This window comes from Gymnoscopelus braueri, assembly GCF_963280865.1.
Source record: "Gymnoscopelus braueri genome assembly, chromosome: 22".
NCBI lineage: Eukaryota > Metazoa > Chordata > Actinopteri > Myctophiformes > Myctophidae > Gymnoscopelus > Gymnoscopelus braueri.
In genome coordinates, this window is record NC_137624.1 from 44,386,015 (window position 1) to 44,411,470 (window position 25,456).

At 40.4% G+C, this 25,456-nt stretch overlaps 1 protein-coding gene across 2 annotated transcripts; it reads left to right on the plus strand.

The window, feature by feature from the left end:
- Nucleotides 1–1,120: 1,120 nt before the first annotated feature.
- LOC308078066 (transient receptor potential cation channel subfamily M member 5-like) lies at nucleotides 1,121–24,175 on the plus strand. Of its 2 annotated transcripts, none has more exons than XM_080419126.1 (29): nucleotides 1,121–1,252; nucleotides 1,948–2,177; nucleotides 2,710–2,771; nucleotides 4,069–4,231; nucleotides 5,015–5,195; nucleotides 5,734–5,903; nucleotides 6,934–7,114; nucleotides 7,564–7,631; nucleotides 8,324–8,515; nucleotides 8,766–8,868; nucleotides 9,257–9,369; nucleotides 9,519–9,737; nucleotides 9,958–10,035; nucleotides 11,531–11,629; nucleotides 12,272–12,401; nucleotides 13,086–13,237; nucleotides 14,696–14,808; nucleotides 15,018–15,074; nucleotides 16,072–16,124; nucleotides 16,720–16,925; nucleotides 17,456–17,571; nucleotides 18,503–18,635; nucleotides 19,273–19,444; nucleotides 19,628–19,793; nucleotides 20,008–20,186; nucleotides 21,088–21,220; nucleotides 21,983–22,025; nucleotides 22,230–22,336; nucleotides 23,665–24,175. In XM_080419126.1, exons 1-28 carry the CDS (start codon nucleotides 1,246–1,248, stop codon nucleotides 22,329–22,331), a joined length of 3,621 nt encoding a protein of 1,206 aa, XP_080275252.1. In that variant the 5' UTR covers nucleotides 1,121–1,245; the 3' UTR covers nucleotides 22,332–22,336; nucleotides 23,665–24,175. The 2 variants fall into 2 exon arrangements, with proteins under 2 accessions (XP_080275252.1, XP_080275253.1); XM_080419127.1 differs by having other exon boundaries at nucleotides 1,185–1,279.
- Nucleotides 24,176–25,456: the final 1,281 nt, after the last annotated feature.

The following is a 25,456-nucleotide window of genomic DNA, read 5'->3' on the forward strand; positions in this document are numbered from 1 at the left end:
AGGTCTTTCAGAATTTTCATATTCCATCCTGATTGGCTAAAATTGGCTTCCAAAGTTTGCAGGAGTACACCATTTTGAACAAAATGCCTCAAATCATGAACACAGAGAACACAGCTGAACTACCACTGATAATTAGACAAGCAGGTGTGTCTTATTAGCTCTCACTAACAGATCAGCGGCCTCTAGAGAGCACAGCGTTCACAGCCTGCAGCGACACCTGCTGGAATATGGGAGGAGTTGTGGGTTTAGGGAACTTAAAATGACAAGTTTATAATAAGGACATCGAACACACACGCACGCACACGAGCGCGCACAGACACACTCCAGGGGTAGACTGGGCATCTGTTATATGCCCGATGGGCCGACCATAAATCCGGTAGGTCCGCAAAAAGCATATAGGCTAAAATGCCTCGAGAATATTTATTTTATATCCGCATCAAAATGGGGACAGTGGTACACAGCCTCCACAGTCCATACTACAGCCAATAAAAAGAGGTTATGCGTTGCACCAAGTCATTTCAGATGGTCTGGTCCAAAATAGAACTGAGCTCTCAGAGACAAAGCAACAATGTGCACACTTTAGTGCATAATTATAAAAGATCAACCAATTCACAAGCTCACAATGTGTCATAACGCGAAGCGTTGTGAACCTATGGATTAGCTATTTTTGGCACACAACTTTTTCTATGACACATTTTTAATAAGGCATTACTTGTTTATGACTTGGCTAGCCTGTACATTTATGTAGTTGGTAAGTTCACTCTAGCATAGGTGAGTGGGTGCTTATTACAGTATATGTCGTCAGAGGACAGTGTTACTTGAGGACAGGAGGGAGGAGACAAGTTCTACCAACTAAACTAGCTTTTTTGTTTTGGCACGGTAGCTGTGAACATGTATCGAAAAAATAAACTGTTGAAGATGCCTGGGAACATATCTGTGATTCCATCAGTGGTGTAAAGTAACTATGTACATCTACTTGATTACTGTACAATTTGAAAAGCACTGCAGTCTGGTTTGTCAAGTTTTCACCTCCTCTTGCATTTTTGTCTGAACCACCACGCCCATGTGGTGCGTTCCGACATATGCCAACTGTTTCCTACTCAGTTGGCGTATCGTTTCGAAGCATACCGTATACTGCATACCGTATCAACATCTTGAAAGAAAAGCATCACCAAGAAGAACATTAAAGTTAGTTCAACAATCCACTGCTCACAAAAACACAAAGATGAGCAACAAGCAAGAGGAATGACAGGTTGGTGAAGTATCTGAAAAGACTCAGGTGGGCAAAACTCTGCTTTATTTGTGAAAAGTATTTTTTTTCAAAAGAATGCATTAACTTTTCCAAAGATAATTCCACCAAACTGTGATGTTATGTAAAATAAAGGAAGATATGGTTTGGCGATGTGATGTGTTGAAAACTTTCTTTGAAAAATGTATTCATGAAAAGTTTTGTTAATAGAATTTGATTTAAGCCCTTGTGTATTTATGAGATAAATGTTGTTGCTGTCAGGTGGAAACCTTGTAACGACCGGTATGTCCAAATCGTTACTTTTCAGGAAATGGAAAAAACCTGTGTTCCAATGCGTCCAATGTCATTATTTAGTCTCTAGCTCTGGTTAATACTTACGTATACAGTACTTATATATGTACGTATACTTATGTTAATATTTATAAAACCCACATCTAGGCTTAATGACTTTAAGCCTGGCACCCCAATTTTGTCCATGTCAATACAGGTGAAACATGTAAAGAAAAAGGTAATAGAAAAAAACATAAAGAAAATAAAAGAATATTAAATGGGTTTCTACCCAACAGCAATGATATGCTATGGGTAGATTAAATGATATGTGAAGTGATGAGGCAGGATAATATGATGTAAGACATTTTGCAAGTTGTTGAAATAAATCCTATTTAATATGCTAATGTTGACAATGCTAATATGTTTAGACTGGATGATGGAAACCGGCACCATTTCCAGCCAAACCAGAACCAGAGCAGGTGAAGAGGTCGCCATCCACGTGCGTCCCGATGCCGGCTACAGCAGGACGGAGTACCACAAGTCCACGTCGGTCGATACGGTGGAGCTCCAACACCTGGTGCCATTGGCAACGACACCCACATTTGGACACGGATGGGACCGGGAGAGCCCTGAACCACCTCCACCAGTGATGGACAAAGTACCTTTTTTTTTTACTTAAGTAAAAGTATCAATGCAGCAATGTAGAAATACTCTGTTACAAGTAAAAGTCCAAGTGCAATACTTGTCTCTGAGATGTAGTGGAGTAGAAGTAAAATTACTGAAAATTGGAAATACTCCTGTGAAGTAAAAAATACCTCAACATTGTACTTTAGTACAGCACTTGAGTACATGTACTTAGTTACTTTACACCACTGATTCTTATTAGTGAGTTGCCTCAAAGGCAACCACAGTAATAGCTCTTGCACATATTATTGGTTTAAACTACTTTGAGTATCCAAATTTGAATCGCATGTTGAGGGCCCTCTGTAAGAGTGCAACGGCAAAGGTTTACTGTATATCGTAAAAATACATTTTTTCTCTGTGAACCTTTTTATGTATTTATTTTTCCCTGTGAACTCGCTTATGTCCCATAAACACTGGAATTAGTTTTTTCCAAATTGTAATCTCTGATTTACCCCATGAATAAGATGCAGTGTGCTGTAATAAACAATAACGTAAAATGTTTTCAGAATTGGATCCGCAAAAACTTCAAGAAAAGAGAGTGCACCACCTTTGTGGAAGATCCTTCCAGGTAAACAATACCTCCCTTACTGCAAAATATTAAAGCCTCACTATGTAAAACATTTTTAATTAATAAAATGTAATGTTGTCCAATCTGTATGGTAGAGTATGTTAATACAATATAACTTATACAATCTGTATGGTAGAGTATGTTAATACAATATAACTTATACAATCTGTATGGTAGAGTATGTTAATACAATATAACTTATATAATTAGGATGGTTGTATTTAGTCTCCCTGCTCTTCTATTGAGACATTTAGATCGTATCAAAGGTCAAGTTTCACCTAGACACAGGATCTGACACAGATTTTGACCTTATGGTCAAGATTCAATTTATCCCCTGAGCAAGCAGGCTGGGCTCTATTAGCTCAATGGTAAAAATGTCAGCACTTAAGCAGGAAACCAGGTTAAAATTCGGGGTAGAAGAGGAAAGTTACAAACGCAAAAGACTCACTGAAAATGGCAAAAAAAAAATTAAAGAAAAGAAAACATTAAGATATAGTCAGGGGATATTAGCAGAAAGATTTCCAATCTTGGAATAAATTCCTTACCAAAACAAATCTTCACCAATGTGTTTGTAAAGGTGTCTAGTAACACATCTCACAAAGACTGAAATTCAGTTTCCCTAGGAGAATTTTTGACAGCTGCTGAAAGTTGGGGTACCCACCATTTCCCTGCATTTCCATGCAGGGCAAAACAAATCTAATTTTAATTCTGTTTTAAGTAGCATGTGAGGGGTCAAACTAGGGTGTTTTTATGATTCTGAATCCATTGCAAGCATTTGTTTTGCACCAAAACCACTCCTTGGGCTAAAAACGGCCATAGCCATCCTTGTCCAGGTATACTTATTGTGTAAAAAGCCCATTGAGATTGGGCTGTTTTTAGCCCAAGGAGTGGTTTTGGTGCAAAACAAATGCTTGCAATGGATTCAGAATCATAAAAACACCCTAGTTTGACCCCTCACATGCTACTTAAAACAGAATTAAAATTAGATTTGTTTTGCCCTGCATGGAAATGCAGGGAAATGGTGGGTACCCCAACTTTCAGCAGCTGTCAAAAATTCTCCTAGGGAAACTGAATTTCAGTCTTTGTGAGATGTGTTACTAGACACCTTTACAAACACATTGGTGAAGATTTGTTTTGGTAAGGAATTTATTCCAAGATTGGAAATCTTTCTGCTAATATCCCCTGACTAATAAGGAAGTTGGAGATTTGGAGCTGATACAACAGTTTTAGAATATGTATTTAGATTTTGACAAATCATGTTTAGGCTGTCTAGTTGATGTCATGTTGTGTCACTCAGTAATGGCAGGCGATGCCAGTGTGGGGATGACCATAATAAGATGGATGACCCTAACCTGGATGGGGATGTCAGTCACTGGGACAGTGCCCGGCACTCCTCTGAACGTCCAACCGATGCCTTTGGAAAGCTGCAGTTTGCCGGATGCAGCAAGGAACCCAGCCACGTGGGTGCCTGACTCACTGTCATTGTGATAAATGTTCTCTGTCATTCATGGTACTTCTATCTTGTATGGTTGAGCTCTTATAAGGTTGTTGGTAATGCTTTAACAACGGCCCCTGAGGGTGAGGCAAGCTTGAAATGACTTCCACATCCACATTATGTACTGTAACATCACATCGTATGTGTAAAACAAAAGCTGCTTTTCGTTAGACCAGAGAGAACACATTACACCAGTACACACAGTGGTGTAAAGTAACTAAGTACATTTACTCAAGTACTGTACTTACGTAAGTATAATGCGGCGCGATGCAACGCATGCATACATCCACTCATGCACACACGTGACACGGAGGAGAGGACACGCCCCCAGCGCCCCACAGTGGGAATCAAACCCAGAACCTTCTAAAATTACTACCGACTGTGCCACCGAGCCCCCTTTTTTAAATTTATTTTATTATTATTATTTTCTTTTTATGATTTTATGTTTATTTTACACAAATGCTTTTCTTTTTGTTATGTATGTACTGTATGTATTTATTTATTTGTCTTTACTCCACCTCATGTCACATCATCAATAGGACCATAATGGCAATCAGCTTTCGGGACATTTGTGTGTCATCCTTTTGACCGGTGTGTGCAATTAGATGTTTTGCTTTCACTAAGCAAATCAATCCATCAAGCAATCAATCTAGAAACCAAATCCTGACCTTCTTCACAAGAAATGATTTATACTGTCTGTATTTACGTTGATCATGTCACCATCTTATTTGTCTCTTTGTCTACTTAGTTCCTACGTCTGTCAGGTGACACCTCCCCCGATATGACATACAGGCTGTTGACAGAGTGTTGGAGCCTGAAAACACCCAACTTGGTGGTGTCTGTTGTGGGTGGAAAAGGAACCGCAAAGGTCAAGCCCTGGGTTCGCGAGGTCCTCAGGAAGGGACTGGTCAAATCCTCACAAAGCACAGGTAGGTGTGTGTTAGCGGCAATTACAGTTGTTCCCATACCGATAGTATCGGAAAAGCTGCCAATTACTGCCCAAAATACTGGTATTGGATATTGATTGGTGAGTAATGCCAGTCTATGCCATTCCCATAGCACATCATTTATCACACAATGATATGTCATTTACAGTAATCAATTATCTTGTATTTTGAATGCTTCAGTTGATGTTGCACCACTGTTTTATATATTTTTTATATTTATTCCTAGGTCAGTGGTTCTCGAACCTTTTATTTTCAAGGACCCTCATAACTCTGAGAGTGTCTGGACCCGTTCCATGTGTACACTCTCAGAGTTACAGACCTGTAAGGGTCCATTTGGAACCGCCTCAAGTAACCCAGAGGGTCCCTGGACCCCACTAAGAGAACCACTGTCCTAGATTATTTTTTCGGCTCTGTACTTTCTACAACCAAAACACACAAACTGCTCACATACTGACTTTTTCATAATTGCGTACACACACAACATGTCATGCACACACACACAACACACATGTATACCCAGGAGCCTGGATTGTCACAGAAGGTTTGCGTGAAGGCATCGGGAGATGTGTGGGAGAGGCGGTGAAGGACCACGCCATCGCAGCCTCTTCCGTCTCGCCCAACAAGGTCATTGCGTTGGGCATCGTACCCTGGGGCCTCGTGCACAACCGCCAACAGCTGGTCGAACCTGAGGTATATATACACGCACAAAATTGAATAGGCTTTTAGACATCTGGCACTGGGTCTCTGAATGGTTGCGTTAACATATCGTCACCTTCTTAAACTAATGGCCTAAGTCATGTTTTGAGGAAAATTCCTATCTCCTAATTGAAAAGGATCATACTGTTCCCTCTCCTTTTAGTATAATGGCCTATCTCCCTAATGTGACTTGGGCCAAAATAGGCAATTATTTTGGCCTAACTCACATGGTTTTGTGACTTTGTGACCAAAAAATTGCCTAAGTCTGGAATAAATCAGTAAATCATTTGGCCTAAGTCAGGTTTATTCCTATTTAAATCTCTTATGTTACATAACTGACGTAGTGTTCTTTTTATATTAATAGTTTTGTTTTGGATCAGTCTTACGTTTTTTTTCTGAAAAAAATACTTTGGCCATTAGTTTCAGAAGGTGACGATATGTACATTATGTACATATTGTAACGCGGGAACAACTGCCAGCCTATCCCCAGTATCTGTGTTGATGTCAGCCTATTGTATGTGTGCTGCTGAGTATAATGTGTCCGTATTGGCTCTCAGGCACCAGAGGTTCTGTTGTACAGTATATTGGTTCAGCCCACCTGTTTGAGTCAGTTGTGTTCCGGGTTTAAAAGTGTATGGACGTTGAGTGTTTATCCTCCGCCTCTACAAGAGAACCAAGGACTTACAACCCAAAGACTGACAAGATTATAAGAATAACTGTGAGTTCTGTAACACATACCTGTACTGCTGTTATCGTGCTGCTGTCCTGTAAAACTGCTGTTCCGACAAGTAAAACAAAGTACTGGATAATCCTTCTTGTGGCTTTATTACACACTCGCCTCCACCATCAAAAGTACACAAAGTGTCCACACCACAGAAAAGTAACATAGCCACAATATATCTGGGCTCCAAAATGAGTCAATTTAGCCTTGACATGTGACACCCCCACCTCCACCTTAACCCACCTTAACCGAGTTAACAGACACTACCGTTATACGACTCCTGTTCTCTTCTTCATCTCACAGGGCAGCTTCCCTGCTGAGTACTCTGTCCAGAACACAGCGGGCTCCTGTTGCCTGGATACCAACCACCAGGCCTTCCTGCTGGTGGACGATGGGAGCGTGGGTCGCAGAGGAGCAGCGACCAGCTTCAGGGCCAAGCTAGAGGAGTGCATCTCCAAACAACACTCTGAAAAAGGTCTCTGGGGTAAGACATGGTGGACATAAATGTTTCATTATTTTATTATTATTAATTTTTTTACTGGAATTGAAATAATCATGGCTATTGCTTTGCCATGACCGGTAAAAAGGTTACTAAAAGTGACCTAATGGACTAATGGAGAAACTAACTCATAACTTGAGATTGCAAGAGACTATTCTTTGAAAAATGGGAGAAATGGACTGAATATAGAACCCAACAAGAAGACACCACTAGCAATGATGGACATTGATGAATGGATTGGAATATGATGCTTGATGATATGACATATGAACCCCTGGACTGTGACTGTTAACTGTGAATGAAAATCTGCAAATAAAAATCAAGTTAAAAAAAAATATATAATAATATAATATACTGGTACATACGAGAGATGTAGCTACTGTATAAATGAACTATAATGGTGATTTAAAAATATATATTTTTTTCCCTTACAGATAGCAGCAGCAGTATTAACATCCCTGTCCTGTGCATGCTCATATCAGGAGACGCAACCATGCTAGAGGTACAGTGGTGGAAAGTAACTAAGTACATGTACTCAAGTACTTACTTAAGTACCATTTTGATGTATTTTTACTTTAATGGAGTATTTCCAATTGTCAATACTTTTACTTCTACTACACTACATCTCAGGGTGAGGAGAATATTGTACTTTTACTCCACTACAATTATTTGAGAACTTTAGTTACTAGTTACTTTGTAAAACATACATTAACCACTTCAACCATGGCTATTTGAAAATAGCCGATCTACAAGCTCACACCGTGTCGCTTTGCGACGCATTGTGAGCTTGAAGATCTGCAATTTTCAAAGGATTTTTACACATTTGGAAACATGTGAGGATATTGTGCATAATGAGTACTTTTACTTTTAGTACTTGCCACAAGACACACAACCAGCAGTGATTATAACACGTTCTTCATCTGCTGTGTTGCATCATGTCTCACCAGACCACACCAATAAACACATTCAGCTGAGAACATGACTGAATCAGACGAGCACTCACTTTAGTATCAAATTCCACCTTTGAACATTTCGTGAATGAGGCCCATCGAATTCAATATGTCTGTCTGTCTGCTGTTCTCTCTCTCTCTCTCTCTCTCTCTCTCTCTCTCTCTCTCTCTCTCTCTCTCTCTCTCTCTCTCTCTCTCTCTCTCTCTCTCTCTCTCTCTCTCTCTCTCTCTCTCTCTCTCTCAGCGGGTGGATCAGTCTCTGAAGAACTCCACACCCTGGCTAGTGCTGGCAGGTTCAAGGGGCGTGGCCGACCTCTTGAGTGACATCTTGGAATGCAATGAGGGAGACATGGAGGCGGGTCTTCATCGGACGAACAGAGTGAGAGAATGGATCAAGAAAAATTGCCCTTCTGCAGCGGAGGAATTTAATGAACGGGTAAGGAAGGACAGTAGCTTTCAACAAACCTGTATAAGCCAAAGAGCTAATTCAGTCTAATTGGTCTGTTGTCTGTTCAATAATCAGCACTTTGATGTTTAACCCACTAACACATTACCCCAAAAAATGTCCAAAAATGTGTAGAATCCCCAGTTAGTATATAGTAATTTAACGTTTTTAACCAAAACTTTAAAAAATACCAAAAAATATCACCCCCCCACCCCCCATCCTGTGACCTTTGACCCTTCAGATTCGCAGCATCCTGGAGAACAGGAACCTGATCACGGTCTACCATTGGAAGCAGGAAGGGCCGGCTGACTTTGATAGGGTCCTGCTCAAGGCCCTGGTGGGAGGTACGTCTCTCTTACCTGGATCTGGCCTGTGTTGCAAAGACACCTGGATTTCCTCAGTTTTCCTCAAGGATCATTAAATATCTCTGTCTGTCTGTCTGTCTGTCTGTCTGTCTGTCTGTCTGTCTGTCTGTCTGTCTGTCTGTCTGTCTTTGGCAGACAGACAGACAGACCGCGAGCATGCAGTGGTGGAAAAAGTACTTTCTACATGAACTACATGAGTTTATACAAAAAAAGAAAAATGTTTTAAACTAAATAAAGTGTGTGTGTGTGTGTGTGTGTGTGTGTGTGTGTGTGTGTGTGTGTGTGTGTGTGTGTGTGTGTGTGTGTGTGTGTGTGTGTGTGTGTGTGTGTGTGTGTGTGTGTGTGTGTGTGTGTGTGCCTGTTTCAGAGGGTAAGCATCGTGAGGCCAGCCTCCCCACAGAGCAGTTGAAGCTAGCAGTCATCTTAAACAGAGTGGACTTTGCCAAGAGCGAGTTCTTCTGTGGCGACATCGCCTGGACGGTGAGAAACAGCACGTCACAAGCACTGTTGCCAGATCTAGCGAGAGAAATAAGCAACCAAAAGTCTTAACCCAACTGCAACCAATTATTCTCTTTGCTAAATAGAATTATCAATAACCTGTCCCTCTTCACCTCTACTCCTTCCAAAAGGACCAAGACCTGGAGGAATCCATGACGTACGCGCTGGTCAACGACAAGCCCCAGTTTGTGCGTCTCTTCGCTCAGCACGGCTTCAACATCCTGGACTACCTGACCTATGGAAAGCTGGAGGGCCTCTACAGCAGAGTGGCCAACACTAAAGCCATGCAGGTCTACAACAACATGCTGCACTGCCACCCAGTGGAGCAACGGGAGATCAGCCTGTCTGAGGTGGGCTTCTCATGCAGAGAATTTAAATTAAAAGGTTTATTTTCAGTCATCACAATATACAATTAAACAATACATTTAACAACACAAAAAAACGTAATATTTCTATGCGGATTTATTTCATTACTGGTATTGGTCTTTATTTTAATGTGTCTTTTCAGTGTTTGTTATACTTACTCTCACTCTTATGTGTATCTCTTTGATATTTCCTGTGTATCTCCAGGTGTCACACGTCTTGAAGAAATTAATGGGCAATGAGTGCGAGCCGTTCTACCCCCCCAAAGTGCTACTAGAAAAAGAGGTACTCTTCAGATACCATATTTCATTCCCTCTTTTGGGCAGCCTTTACCACGCTGCCAATGTTTCTGAGTCTATAGCACAATTTGTCTCATTAGAAGAGCAGGGAGATAAAATACAACCACCCCAATTGTATACGTTATATTGTATTAACCCATTGAGACCTGAAGCCGATTCTACATGTCTCCTAAATCTCAACAGTATTCTGAAAAACCTATGTTTCTATATCAGTGGTGCTCAATCTTTTTCATGTCAAGGACCCCCAAAATGATATGTATTTGGCCGCGGACCCCCATCAAAATATTTTGTTCCAGGGACCCCCAGAAGCAAAGAATAGAGTTAAAAATTTTGAACAATCGTGAACACATTTTCACGATTTTTCAAAAATAGCAGATCTACAAGTTCATAGCGCGGCACTCGGTGCCGCGCTATGAGCTTGTATATCTGCTATTTTTGAATAGCCAAAGTGTACAATTATGCTTTTTAGCTCAAATAAAAAAATGACAGTTCCAGGTATTAATGGGTTAACATACTCTACCATGGCATAGACCAATTATTTGTTTACCAACATTGAGACTGAATGCACAGGTGATTGTTTCATGTAATCAATTCCCAACATAGGGTGCATTTGGAAATACAGCACTGAGCGCACTGAGCCAATACAAACTAATAAGCGAGTGCGCTCCAGTGCGCAATTTCAACGCACCCTCTGTGCCGGGCCTGCGCGCGCATACTGGTTTTTATCAGTGTGACGTTGTCTGTTAAGGGGTCTATACAGATTGTATAAGTTATATTGTATTAACATACTCTACCATACAGATTGTATAAGTTATATTGTATTAACATACTCTACCATACAGATTGTATAAGTTATATTGTATTAACATACTCTACCATACATATTGTATAAGTTATATTGTACTCTACCATACAGATTGTATAAGTTATATTGTATTAACATACTCTACCATACAGATTGGACAAAATTACATTTTATTCATTAAAAAAAACAGTCTAACACGTGAATGACATGCTGCTTATCACTGTTGTTTTCTTCAAGGCCTGATCAGCGATACAAAAGTAACTTTGATCTGTGAAGGCATGTTTTTATTCTATAGGACTAGGTGATTAACTCAGCTCTTGATATAAGAGCACTAACACTATTGTGTTAAAATTATTATTATTGTAGGCCTGTGATCAAGGCATGTATTTTAAGCATGTGATCAAGATGTATCAGTCAGATTCCATTCCGATTGGCTCGGCAAACTTTGCGGGCCCTAGGTAGCCAACCCGGCCTGGCGGGGAGCACACTTTCCTAGTTTTTAAACGGTCTTTACAGTATTCTGGGGCTGTATGGTCTTTTGGGTAAGACAGTTACAAAATGCACATTTTCCATCTACCCTAAATTATATATTCAAAACGATCCTGGATTTGGCTGTTAATGCCCATCGCTCATTTCCTCTTCTTTGCTCATGTTCTCTCCTTTCTTAAACCTACAGGGATACAGGAATGATCGCTGTGGCTTCCCCTGGGCTTCGCTCTTCATCTGGGCCGTCCTGCAGAACCGCAGTGACATGGCCGTCTTCTTCTGGGAGATGGTAAGACACCTGATGCTCAGAGAAGGCTGAAAGATTTGTGTATCCCACGAGCCCCCACCCCTGGACATTATGAGCTCATGAATGCAGTGGTGTAAAGTAACTAAGTACATTTACTCAAGGACTGTACTTAAGTACAGTTTTGAGGTATTTTTTTCTGTACTTTTACTTCTACTCCACTACAGCTCAGAGGCACATATTGTACTTTTACTCCACTACAATTATTTGAAAACTTTAGTTACTTTGTAGATTTTTATTATTATTACAAAACATACATTAACCACTTCAGCCCTATATATACTGCTCAAAGAAATGTAGGGAACACTTTCATCCCTTAATTATTTTGAGTTTTCATGAACTGTGTACATAGCCTACTGCTAACAAAAACTGCTCAAAAGAATGAAGGGATCAAAGTGTTCCCTTAATTATTTATATACTATATATAGGCCTATACGTGGGTACAGATATATATATATATATATATATATATATATATATTCTTTCAATGGCCACTCCAGGGCTCCGTACCCAAGACATAACCGTTTACTTTTTCTCTCCTGGTGAATGACTTCATGGCAAAGTATAAATGTAGCCTAATGTTGAATGACGTGTAAAGTCTGTAACCAGCCCTCTGTCCCTCTATAGGCCGGAGAGCCAGTGCTCAGTGCTCTGAGTGCCTGTAAGATGCTTAGAGCGCTGTCGAAGGAGGCAATAAAGACAAAGACCAAACATTCTATGAAAGAGCTGGCATGGAGGTTTGAGAAAATGGCACATGGTGAGACCTGAATAAATCCTACTATATCAGCATCCTTAAGATGTTGGTTCTTTTTCTGCTATATGTACATGTGGGAAACACACATGCACCCACGCACGCACGCACGCACGCACGCACGCACGCACGCACGCACGCACGCATGCACGCACGCACCCACGCATCAGCATCCTTAAGATGTTGGTTCTTTAGGACCTTGGTGAGGAATGCCTCGTGCATCCAGTTTGGAAACAGTCTATTTAGGTTGCGTTGAACAGAACACAAACAAACTTAAGGAACGGCACACCAACCTCCGCACCATGAGAGACCGAGCATTCTATGCAGCTGCCCCCCGGCTGTGGAACTCACTCCCAGACCATCTCAGAGCTCAACACTTTTAAGAGGGCACTAAAAACCTACCATTTTAACAAAGCATTTGGTTAGCTTTTTAAGCCGGTTTAATAACCCTGCCTCTCCTTTTTAAACCTGTTTTTAACCATTTTTTTAACCTGTTTTAGACTTTTTGATCATCTTGCAAATGGTTTTCTTTATCTTGTTTATTATGTACTGTAGCACTTTGAGGTTTGTTTCAAATGTAAAGTGCAATACAAATACAAATTATTATTATTATTATTATTATTATTGAACTATCCCTTTAAGCTGTCTCTGTAATAATGATTATCCTATGTGTTGTCTTCCTCCCATAAGATGTGTTCGGTTCATGTTACCAGAACGATAAGAGCGAGAAACGCTCCTTCACGCTGCTCAAAAGAAAGTCTTCAATATGGGGTAAAACAACCTGCCTCCGGATGGGCATGGCCGCCAAAGCACACCTCTTCTTCAGCCATGATGGAGTACAGGTTGGTCCATATGTCCGCCCGTCTGGCTGGCTGAGCTGTCTGTCATCCTCCTCAACAGTCAGTACAACATTTTTTGTTGTGCCCTATACGCAGAAAGGATAATTTAAACACACATATATTATAGCTTAATATTGGCAACAAGATTGTTAGGACTCCAGATTTCGGTGCCGTGGAATGAGAGGCCGTCCCACCTGCTCCACATTCTGCCCTTGTCTCTGCATGGCCCGAAGGACACCCTCATACGAATAGCCCATGGCCACAATGGTGTCCACACACTGGCGCTCGCTGGGGGTCAGGCTCCTGAAATGGCCAGGTTTATTTCCTGGTAACTGGGGACCCCCAACCCCGACAAGCACTTGAAATTGTAGGAGCTGAAGCATTACTTTTAGTTTGACTCTGTTCCACAGATAAATATTGTGAAAATAGCAGAGTAGTTTTTAGTTTTAGGTCTTAAAAATCCTTCACTGTCATCTGGGGTTTTCTTTACCTGGGCGGCTGGGCCTACATTAGTCCAGTTCCATTAGTCTTTGCCTCGATTTCGACTGCTCGACTGATCTCCTCCAGGTCTGTTTTGGCCTCCCCGCTTTTCTCGTCCCGTTCCACAGGGGAACGTGACAGGGACCAAAGTACACATAGGGAATTGTCTAAAAGTCCTACATTTTAATTGCCCCCCTAACAGATTTCTGTATTGTCGGTACAGACATGATTTATTTGATTTTATCTTTTGCTCTGCATTGCAACACATGTTCTGCCCATAATCTAACTTAGTTAATCCTATAGGTTATGAGAACCTCAAATGGGTTTTGGCATATACTTGTATGTAAATTAAGCAAGGGATAATGTATGAGGAGGTGGTCATTATTGAAATTTAAAGCCCGACAGGGGGCATAATCACCCTGAAGGGCTTTAAATTTCAATAATGACCACCTCCTCATACATTATCCCGCTTATTACACGGCTACTTAATAAATAAATAAATAAATTGACCCAAAAGTAACAACAATACAAAGTATTTTCTTGCTTACGGCAATGAAAGTATTCCATAAGTATCACTTGTCTTATGGAATAACCGAAAAGTAATCACTTTTCGGTTATTGCATCGTCTATTTCTCACTTTAAATGTTTTCAAAAACATTCTTGAGAGCAACGTTTGGTTGTAAATGACATGGTGTGTTTGTTTACATGGCTGTCATGTTGGATAAAGCATAAAACCAAGCAGCGCAGGTTGACATGAGCAGGTGTTCTGAGTCTCTGATTACACAGCGGTCCGTTATAGAGTTCATCGGTCATTATCCAGAAATAATGACCAATACATTATTTCTTTTGAAAAAAAAAAAATAATAATAAAAATATATATAAAAAGAAAATATATATATATATATATATATATATATATATATATATATACACACACAGTATATACACTAATGTCTAAATACAGACCGTTCTTCATCTCAGGCTCTGCTGTCTCGGATTTGGTGGGGCGGCATGAAGAGGAGAACAGAAATGTGGAAACTCCTTCTGGCCTTTTTCTGCCCGATCCTCCTCTACACCAACCTCATCGAGTTCAGGTCAGCGCCCTTGTCCATGTCAATCTGTATGTTATAGTTATTTATTACCAAAATTATATGTGAAATGCAACTAATTCTAATTTAGCCAATTGCGCCACCACATAATGAGCAAAGACTTACGCTACATAAAGACCACATGCCAAAAATTCTGCATTTGTGATGCATATATGTGTTGATCTTTCATTTTGTCATACAACTCCACCTTGCAGGAAACCAAAGGACAAGCTGGAAAAAGCCAAAAAAGACCAACAAGAGTGGTGGAAAAAGTACTCAAATGTTTTACTTAAAGGACAACTTCACCCATTTTCAACCTATCTTCATATTTGGTCCTCACTAATGCTCATGATAATATGAAACCATTTTTTCCTACTCGGTCTGTGTCTCAGAGGAGGGCTGTGGACAGTTCAGAAACCCATCTACCAGTGACATCATCGATGGGGAATCCAAGCTAATAGAAACTGCAGGCTTTCTATTCCTGGAAAGTTGCAATGCAATAATAAAAGCCATTGTTCTCGCTTTAATTAAAATCTAAATGAAAAATGTGAAATCTTGTGGAAAACAAAATCCTGCCTAATGATGATGTCACTGGTAGACGGGTTTCTGAACTGTCCACAGCCCTCCTATGAGACACAGACCGAGTAGATTTTTTTTTTACATTTTATCATGAGTATTAGTGAGGACCTATTATATGAAGATAGGTTGAAAATGGGTGAAGTCGTCCTTTAAGTAAAAGTACCAATACTGCAATGTCGAAATACTCTGTTACAAGTAAAAGTCAGGAATTCAAAATTTACCTGAGTAAAAGTACAAAAGTATTGGTATGAAAATGTACTTAAAGTACCAAAAGTAGAAAGTACTCATTGTGCAGATTTTTTCAAATGTATACAAATCATTTGAAAATAGCCGATCTAAAAGCTCACAATTGCGTCGTGTGAGCTTGTAGATCGGCTATTTTCAAATGGCCGAAATGTATACAGGGCTGAAGTGTGTAATGTGTGTTTTGTAATAATAATAAAAATCTACAAAGTAACTAGTAACTAAAGCTGTCAAATAATTGTAGTAAAATACAATACAAACAATATTTGCCTCTGAGATGTAGTGGAGTAGAAGTTAAAAGCACTGAAAATTGGAAATACTCCATAAAGTAACAATACCTAAAAAATTACTTGAGTAAATGTACTTAGTTACTTTACACCACTGTCTGCCTCAGAATATCATAGACCTATCGATTCATACAAAATATATGACATTGTATCTTACTAGTGATGCTGAAACAAAGGAAACAGACAGTCTCACACAATCTGCTGCTACTAAAGGTAAGGCCTGTTTTACAGTCACCTGCTCGTGTGTTTTTAGACCTGATCGGTTCAATGTTTTTACCAGAGTTGAGTGAGAACAGTTTAGATCAGTGGTTTTCAACCCATTTTATATCAAGGTCCATTATTTATTGGTCATTTGAGCCGCGGACCCACCGTTGAGAGATTTAGACTCAGACCCAACACTTAGAATATTTTGTTTTCATTGGATAAGGTTTTGTCCACAATTCCATCCATGCTGTATTGATGTTGGTACCATGGGAGAGATGACAGGCAAACGTCAAAAATAACAATTCTTCTACATTCTCTTCTTGTAAATTAAGTAATGCAGATGTTTAACAATAATTAAACTCTTGAGAGCGTAAAATGAAACCAAATCGACCCGTTTCATTTAACGCTCTCAAGAGTTAAAGATCTATAAGGGTCCATTTGGGTTACCAAATCATTTAGCTGGGGACCACCTGGAAGGACCACTGGTGGTCCACAACCACTGGTTGAGAACCACTGGTTCAGCTAACATACTGCAGATGGCATAACAGTGTTTTATTGCAGTGATTACATATAGCTGGGGGCCCAAATCTCTCTCTCTATACAGGCGTATCCCTATCGATATGGCGTCAGTTCTGGAGAGCGCCTGTCACTTCCTTTTTGGGCAAAGTGCTGATGAACTTCCTCTTCCTCCTCCTGTTTGCCTACGTGCTGATTGTGGACTTTAAGCCGCCTCCCCCCGTGGGCCCGGCCATCACCGAATACGTGTTGTACTTCTGGGCGTTCACCATTACATGTGAGGAGATCGAAGAGGTCAGTGAAGGGAGTTCATCTTGCTCTGACATTACACTGTCTGCATGTGTCTGCACTTTCAGCTCATCCAATAAACACCTACACAAAGTGGCAACAGTGAAATAAGGTTTGAATCGTGAGTCATTAACAAAGAGCTAAAGAGAATACAAGGAACTAAACCTCCCGCGGTTATTTGTAAAATATTTATTTTGAATGAGTGAGTGATTGTGCGTGAGTGCGTGCGTGCGTGCGTGCGTGCGTGTGTGTGCGTGTGTGTGCGTGTGTGTGCGCGCGTGTGCATTGGCTAAATTATGTTCCAACTTTCCCAAGCCTGTGCATCTACTATTGTTTGTGTTCAAGACTTTCTTGTTTAATGTGAACGCAAATAAAGATGTTAAATTGTGTGTGTGTGTGTGTGTGTGTGTGTGTGTGTGTGTGTGTGTGTGTGTGTGTGTGTGTGTGTGTGTGTGTGTGTGTGTGTGTGTGTGTGTGTACTGTAATTAGGTGATTAATGAACCAGCTTGATTGATGCTGCTTATATGAACTTTCAGGCGTTCTTCATGGGCGACAGGCCCTACCGCCAGAGGATCAGGATGTACATGCAGAACGGCTGGAACAAGTGTGACCTCATCGCCATCACTCTGTTCATTATCGGTCTGTTCTGCAGGTTGGTACACAAACATCTTAATCACTACAATACTGGAAGTGAATAGAGAGTCATGAGCAGGGTTTATGGCCATGCCGGGTTGTGGTGTTTTGTCAAAATTCTATTTTTGCCATGGACATAGAAATATTACCAGAAACAGAGGAAATAGCCCTAAATGTATTATACTACTAGTGCTGTGGTCCTCAAAGTGGGTTGAGGGACCTTTGGGGTTCCTTGAGGGTGATCCAAATGGACCATTATAGGTCTGTAACTCTGAGACTTATGGGGGTCTTTGAAAATAAATAGTTTGAGAACCGCTGTACTGGTGGACTCATGGTGTCATAGTAAATCAGTGTCATACATATTCCGAAGAAAGCCTGGAGACTGAACATTCAGTAACTGGGTCTTATGATCAAAATAAGAACATTATAATGTTATGTAAAAACAAAATAAAAAATTACTCAAATGTTTTACTTAAGTAAAAGTATCAATAATGTAGAAGTGCTCTGTTACAATAAAAGTCCGGAATTCAAAATGTACTTGCAAAAGTATTGGTATCAAAATGTACTTAAAGTACCAAAAGTAAAAGTACTAAAATGTTTGAAAATAGCAGATCTACAAGCTCACAACGCGTCGCGATTCGACACGTTGTGAGCTTGTAGATCGGCTATTTTCAAATAGCAGGGCTAAAGTGGTTAATGTATGTTTTATAATGAAATATATTTATATCTGCAAAATAACTATTAACTAAAGTTTTCAAATAATTGTAGTGGAGTAAAAGTACAATATTTGCCTCTGTGATGTAGTGGAGTAGAAGTAGAAGTATTGAAAATTGGAAATACTCCAGTAAAGTAGAGTGACCATGATGACCCCGTGACAACATTCTTCAAACGGTAAGAGTAATGAGATGAAATGTCAAATGTGTTCTGTTCTTCTTCCCATGGTATACTAGGATGTTTGAGTGGTCCTATGAGTCTGGACGGTGTGTCCTGTGCATCGACTACATGGTGTTCATGATGCGTCTCATTCACATCTTTGCCATTCACAGACAGCTGGGACCAAAAATCATCATTGTTGGAAAGATGGTAAGACATTGCAACCCTTTAAAACCGGGAACGCACCTTCGTCATTTTTAGACTTATTTGGGCTATTCAAAAATAGCAGATCTACAAGCTCATAGCGCAGCACCGAGTGCCGAAAATGTGTGCAAATCTTTGAATATGTATATATTTTTTAAAGCGAACATTTGTAACTCAAATCTTTGCTTCTGGGGGATTCTACAAATGACAAAAACAGTAAAAAAAAAAAAAGTATGCTATAATATCAGTGGTTCTTATTTCATGTCAAAGACCCTCAAAATGATATGTATTCGTCCGCAGACCCCCCATCACAAAATATTGTGTTCCAGGGACCCCTAGAAGCAAAGATTTGAGTTAAAAATGCATATATTACATACATATTCAAAGATTTGCACACATTTTCACGATTTTAGCAGATCTACAAGCTCATAGCGCGGCACTCGGTGCCGCGCTATGAGCTTGTAGATCTGCTATTTTTGAATAGCCAAAGAAATCTAAAATGACATGACTGGTTAAATGAATGCTATGTTGTCATGCTGTGAGGGTACAGCTTTGGACACTGATATTATATGATGAACCTAAAATGTCTTTTGTTTCTCATTGAAACATTTGTTTGTTGAAATGTTTGTTTCTCACTGTTCAGATGAAAGATCTCTTCGTCTTCCTCTTCATCCTGGGGGTGTGGCTAATGGCATATGGAGTGGCCAATCAGGCCTTGCTCTACTCCTACGATCCCAGCCCGGATCACATCTTACGCCAAGTGTTCCACAGACCCTACCTGAACATCTTCGGAATATTCCCTGAGGATGTAGATGGTGTGTGTGTGTGTGTGTGTGTGTGTGTGTGTGTGTGTGTGTGTGTGTGTGTGTGTGTGTGTGTGTGTGTGCGTGTGCGTGCGTGTGTGCAATTATTATATCTATTTTAGTTTCACATCAGCATAATGTGATATTATATTCTTATTATTTACAAATTAATTAATTCTAATTTTTTAATCAAAGTGGGGGAACATTTGGACATGGCCTGCACTGACAACGTGACAAAGATAAAAGGCGGAGCTGAGCCATGCAGGAGCCTGTACAACGACTGGCTGGTGGTCGTTCTGCTGTGTATTTACCTTCTGGTCACCAACATCCTGCTCATCAACCTTGTCATCGCCATGTTCAGGTAGAGAACCATCTGTCTGTGGCTCCATCATGGTAGGCTCTGGGGTATAGGCCTACTCTCTATCTCTCTTATTGGTTTCCCTGGCTCTGCTGTCATCTCATCTCATCATCTCTGATCTGGCCTTAATCCCCTTCCCATGATGTTATTTCATCTTAGTTTTTCTGTGGTGTGATAATATATATATATATATATATATAATACATCCTCCATGCAGCTACACCTTCTCTAAGGTGCAGGAGAAGAGTGACATCTACTGGAAGTTCCAGCGCTACACCCTCCTCTTGGAGTACCACTCGCGCCCTTCTATGGCGCCTCCGTTCATCATTCTCTCCCACCTTTATCGTATTATCAGGAGGAATATCTGCGATGAGGAGCCCGTCAAGAACACCTTTGGTCAGTAATTGATTTATTTGTGTCAAATCAAATAAAGAATAAAGACTTATCTTTAGGGAAAGTTTGCTGTGTATTTGACCACTGGGTTGAGTCTTGAAAAAAAGTGCTCCTCGGAGCACAGGTCTCCACCAGGTCAGGTAGGTTAATGTGGGCCAGCAATGTTCGGAATTCGGTAATCAGGATGGAATATGAAAAATCGGACAGATCCATCTTGATCACTTGACTGATGCTGCTTATATTAACATTTATTATTATTATAATTATGTACGTTAAATTATTATTTATTAACATAAATTGTGTACCAATTTGCGTGATGTTTGGACCATAGTAATATATATATATATATATTTATTTATTTTTATCAGCCTCCTGGTGGCACTATAACAGGACAAGGAATGCACAGAAATGTCTGTGCAAAGTTTCACTGCAATAGGATGCAGCGTTTATGATTTGAGGCATTTTGTTCAGAACGATGCACTCTTGCAAACTTTATATGGCAATCTTAGCCAATCAGGATGGAATATGAAAGATCTGACAGATCCGTCTTGATCACATGACTATAGAGATACTGTGTACCGATTTGCGTGATGTTTGGACAAAATCTATGTATCGAGATTAGCTGCTCGCATTCGGACAGACACACGGACGGACGGACAGGGTGAAAAACATAGTCTCGGCCATGCCTTCGGCCTGGCGGAGACAATAACACGAGAATCATTTATAACTGACCGTTTAATTTTGTGCATGAATGCACAAGTCACAATGAACAGTATTATTCTTGAAAACATATTTTGTGTGCAAAATGGCCTTCGGAACTATGTGCTTTTAGCACCAACCAAACATTACACTGGTTACAATGGTAACCAATGTATATATTTGTTGCATTTTCCCCAATAAATAGAGGACACGTTGACTGATAAAGAGGCTGCCGATCTCACGACATGGGAGACCATTCAGAAGGAGAACTTCCTGACAGCCCAGAGCAAGATTCAGAGAGGCAGCGACTCTGAGAAGATTAAGCGGATGGCTGTCAAGTGAGTGGTTTTGAGACTTCATGTCAATCACTGAAATTCACCTCCATGAACCTGCACCAGGGAATTGGTTGCGTAGTACATTGTACCAGTGGTGAAAAGTAACTAAGTACATTTACTTAAGTAACGTACTTAAGTACACTTTTGAGGAATTTTTACTTTACTGGAGTATTTCCCATTTTCAATACTTTTACTTCTATTCCATCACATCTCAGAGGCAAATATTGTACGTTTACTCCACTACAATTATATGACAACTTTAGTTACTTTGTAGATGTAGCTTATTATCACAAAACATACATTAACCACTTCAGTCCTATATATATTTCGGCCATTTGAAAATAGACGATCTACAAGCTCACAATGTGTCGCTGTGCGACGCACTGTGAGCTTGTAGATCTGCTATTTTCAATTTTTTTAAATATATTTTGAACTTGTGAAATGGGACATTCTGCACAATGAGTATTTACTTCTGGTACTTTAAGTATATTTTGATGCCAATGCTTTTGTACTATTACTCAAGTAAATTTCTATTACCGGACTTTTACTTGTAACAGAGTATTTCTACATTGTGGTATTGATACTTTCACTTAAGTCAAGAAATGTGAGTACTTTTTCCAACACTGATCGTACTGAACCGTGTGTGTGTGTGTGTGTGTGTGTGTGTGTGTGTGTGTGTGTGTGTGTGTGTGTGTGTGTGTGTGTGTGTGTGTGTGTGTGTGTGTGTGTGTGTGTGCGCGCGCGTGTGCGTGCGTGTTTTGGCAGAGTGGACAGTATGCAGAAACAGCTGGCTCAAACCAAGACAGAGGTAACTTTAAAGTAACTTTGTCTATTCAGAGCACTTCCCTCTCCTGAGGTCTGTTCCTATGGCATACATTGATGTTTTGCCTTTGATGACAACTCGGCACAATTCACTCCAGATATTTGCCATAATAACCCTTTCAAAAGGTTTTTTTACAATGTAAAGGTTGAAATTCATGCCTGTGCTGTTTTTACTGTTTGGACCCACTAGATGGCGAAGGCTCTCAACTGGATCATGGATACTTTGGAGAAAAGCCCGGTCAAAAATGACCAGCCACGGCCCAGCCTTAGAAGTATCTCTACTGACTATTGATTGAGGTATTTATTGAAAAAAAGAAAAGAAGTAAAATAAATTAAACATGATAAGGGCATGCAGCAATCAGTGTTGATTTTGACAGCAATTCTTTTTTCAGTTTTAGTCAGTCTCTTTTGAATACAAGTTTTAGTCGTATTTTAGTCATCAGAAATGTTTTACTTTTAGTCTAGTTTTAGTTGACTGAATATCATAAGATTTTGAATAAAATAAAAAAATTGCGTTACCATTTTGCATTGAAATGGCAGATTTTCACTTAGCTGCATGCCGAAAATAGCAGATCTACAAGCTCACAACGTTGTGAGCTTGTAGATCTGCTATTTTCGGTCTGTGACACCTGCGCGCACCCATGATGACTCGTCTTAGTTCTACTGGATCTCTTCTCCACAAAGTCCCTCCATAACATTTTAGTCTAGTTTTTATTTGCTGACAAAATTGTCAATATATTTTGTCATAGTTTTAGTCATCATAGCTTAGTTTTTATTTACTTTTCTTTTAGTTTTCGTCAGTGAAAAAAGGTTGTCGACAGACATTTTTCGTCATAGTTTTAGTCGACGAAATCAACACTGCGTGCAATGCATGTAGTAAAATATAAGTTGGATAGAACAGACCGGTAGGATATCACTGGAATGGGATTTGCTGAAACCCTACTGAAAACCCAACAGGAGAATGTGTGATGACAAATAACTGTCAATTTGGTTATATTATATTCATATTTCTATAACCTTTGATGACTGAACATAACATAGATATAGGCTGATTATTATACAAGGGTCTAATTGTATTCCCTTTCTGTGTACAATGTATTGTGTGTTACTGCATTCAAGGGGAAAATGTCCTTGTTCAATGGACAGGTTAGACACACCTCTCTACTTTAGAGAGGAAAAATAAACAATAAACCGCATTTAAGTATGTCTGCAGGCCATGTTTTGATATGCTTTTGTGATGTATTTATGACTGATTGGTAATGCTATACAGACTGTATTGTATTCTTACCAGTGCCCATGTACCCGTAGAGGGAGCTCCACTGATCTCATTCCCCTCAGATTCGGCACAAACATGGGGATGAATTAAATGCAGTTGGTACAACGTAAGTTCAGGAGGGAAGACCACATCAGATAACAATCTCCTCCCCCATGTAATCGCCTACAATCTGGCTGATATCATATCAACTCCTCCCAAGCTCACCTGCTTGTGATCCCTTTGATAACAACTCCTCCCTTATCCCCTCCCACCAAGCTAATCAACGGTTGTGTTTATACATGAGCCATGACCACCGTCACCTGTCTGTTCTTTGTGCGCTCCACTAACCATTCCTCATCCTTTCCTTCAGGTTCCTGATGGGGGTCTTCAGGCGTAAACCAGCGCCACTCAGCTCTACGGGCCCCAAAGCCAAATACTCAGGGTTCATTCCCCCCGGAACCACCTGCTCCTGGACCAACACTCCTGGATCGCACCACCCCTCGCCCCCTTGCCCCGTCACCTCATCTTCATCACATCACCCTTCGTCACATCACCTTTTGTCTCCCATTTCCCCTCCACCCCATCCTCACTAAATCACCCTAGATCCCCTCGCTCCTTTTCTCCTGCTCCTTCTTCACCTCACCCCTCATCACATCTTCCCGACCCTCCATCCCCTCATCCCACTCGCCTTCCATCCCTCTAACTTCACATCCCCTCGTTAATATGGCACATCACTTCATCCTCCCCTTCCCTTCGTCCCCTCACTCCTTCCTGCCCTCAGCCCAACTACCATTCGCCCCCCTCCTTCTCCTCCATTGCTCCCTGCTTACCTAACTCTACTTCTCAACCTTCAACCCCTCCTCCCCTCATTCCTCCATTGCTCAATCAATCCATGCTGTTTTCAGATTCAATAAATACAACCCAACTCGATTATGTTTGATGGTGTGGTCTTTACTAGTGAATTCTACTATTATGCCATCAAAAAGTGTGACTCCCTACCCTCCTTCAAAACCTCCATAAAATGTGTAATTACGTTTTTTGTGTAACACTGGGTGTATAGAAAAACAAAACAATTGCAAGAAGATATAATATATACAGTGTACTGCAAATATGAACAACTTGCAATAAAAGTATATCATTATTATTCTATTTTTTTTAAATGAGAGAACCTGCCTACATTTTTCAACTGGACCTAGACAAGTCTTCTAGCCAAAATAAATGACCCCCCCCACACTGTTTTTCTGTAAATATACTTTTACTGCTCCTAGTACTGATGATTCCTTGTATTGTATGTCTTGATGAATTGAATACACAGGACCACAATGGAAACAAACCCTAAGGGCTTTTTGTGTTATCCTTTTGGCATTATTGTCATTACTGTACCTCTGTACTTTTTGCAAACTGTTAATACATATACGGTATTCAATCATGCCAGTCCACAATGGTTAGGATGGTAGTGTTACAGACTGGGGGGGGGGGGTCCAGTGACAAAGACCACATCTTTTTTTAGTGTATCAGCATCATAATGTCCAACTCTGTGTCGTGCAGCCACACCCTTGTCTCTGGTCCCACCAGGAAGAGGCCCTCCTATGAAGGTGGTCACCTTATTCCTGGCCACGCCCAGGAGTAGGTAGGAAGGTATGGGAGTAGGGGGGGTGGGGAGCCCCATATCAAGGGGTTTCCTGTTTACCAGTGTTGCCATGTCTGCTTATAATAAGTGACTTTGGGCTTGATTCTTCAGTGTAGTTGCTTATTTTGGCTTGCTTCCTAATGTCTTTTAAACCAGTGGTTCCCTCATTTCTTTCATGTCAAGGACCCCCAGATTAATATGTATTTGTCCACAGACACCCATCTGAAAATATTTTGTGCCAGGGACCCTATACAAGATTTCTGTTGTTAAAATGTTTCAAATCTATTTAAAAAATCGTACCTTTTTCCCCCAAAACTTTTTGAAAATAGCAGATCTACAAGCTCACAACATGTCGCGATGTGACGCGTTGTTAGCTTGTAGATCTCCAATTTTCAAATAGCGCTACACACACACAATAGTGTGTGTGTGTGTGTGTGTGTGTGTGTGTGTGTGTGTGTGTGTGTGTGTGTGTGTGTGTGTGTGTGTGTGTGCGTGCGTGCGTGCGTGCGTGCGTGTGTGTGTGTGCATGTGT

What these genes read in the sequence shown, in the direction of transcription:
- LOC308078066 (XM_080419126.1), top strand. An exon ending in TTTGTGGAAGATCCTTCCAG is followed by an intron (nt 2,772 to 4,068) that starts GTAAACAATACC and finishes TGTGTCACTCAG; the next exon opens with TAATGGCAGGCGATGCCAGT. An exon ending in ATTATCGGTCTGTTCTGCAG is followed by an intron (nt 17,572 to 18,502) that starts GTTGGTACACAA and finishes ATGGTATACTAG; the next exon opens with GATGTTTGAGTGGTCCTATG.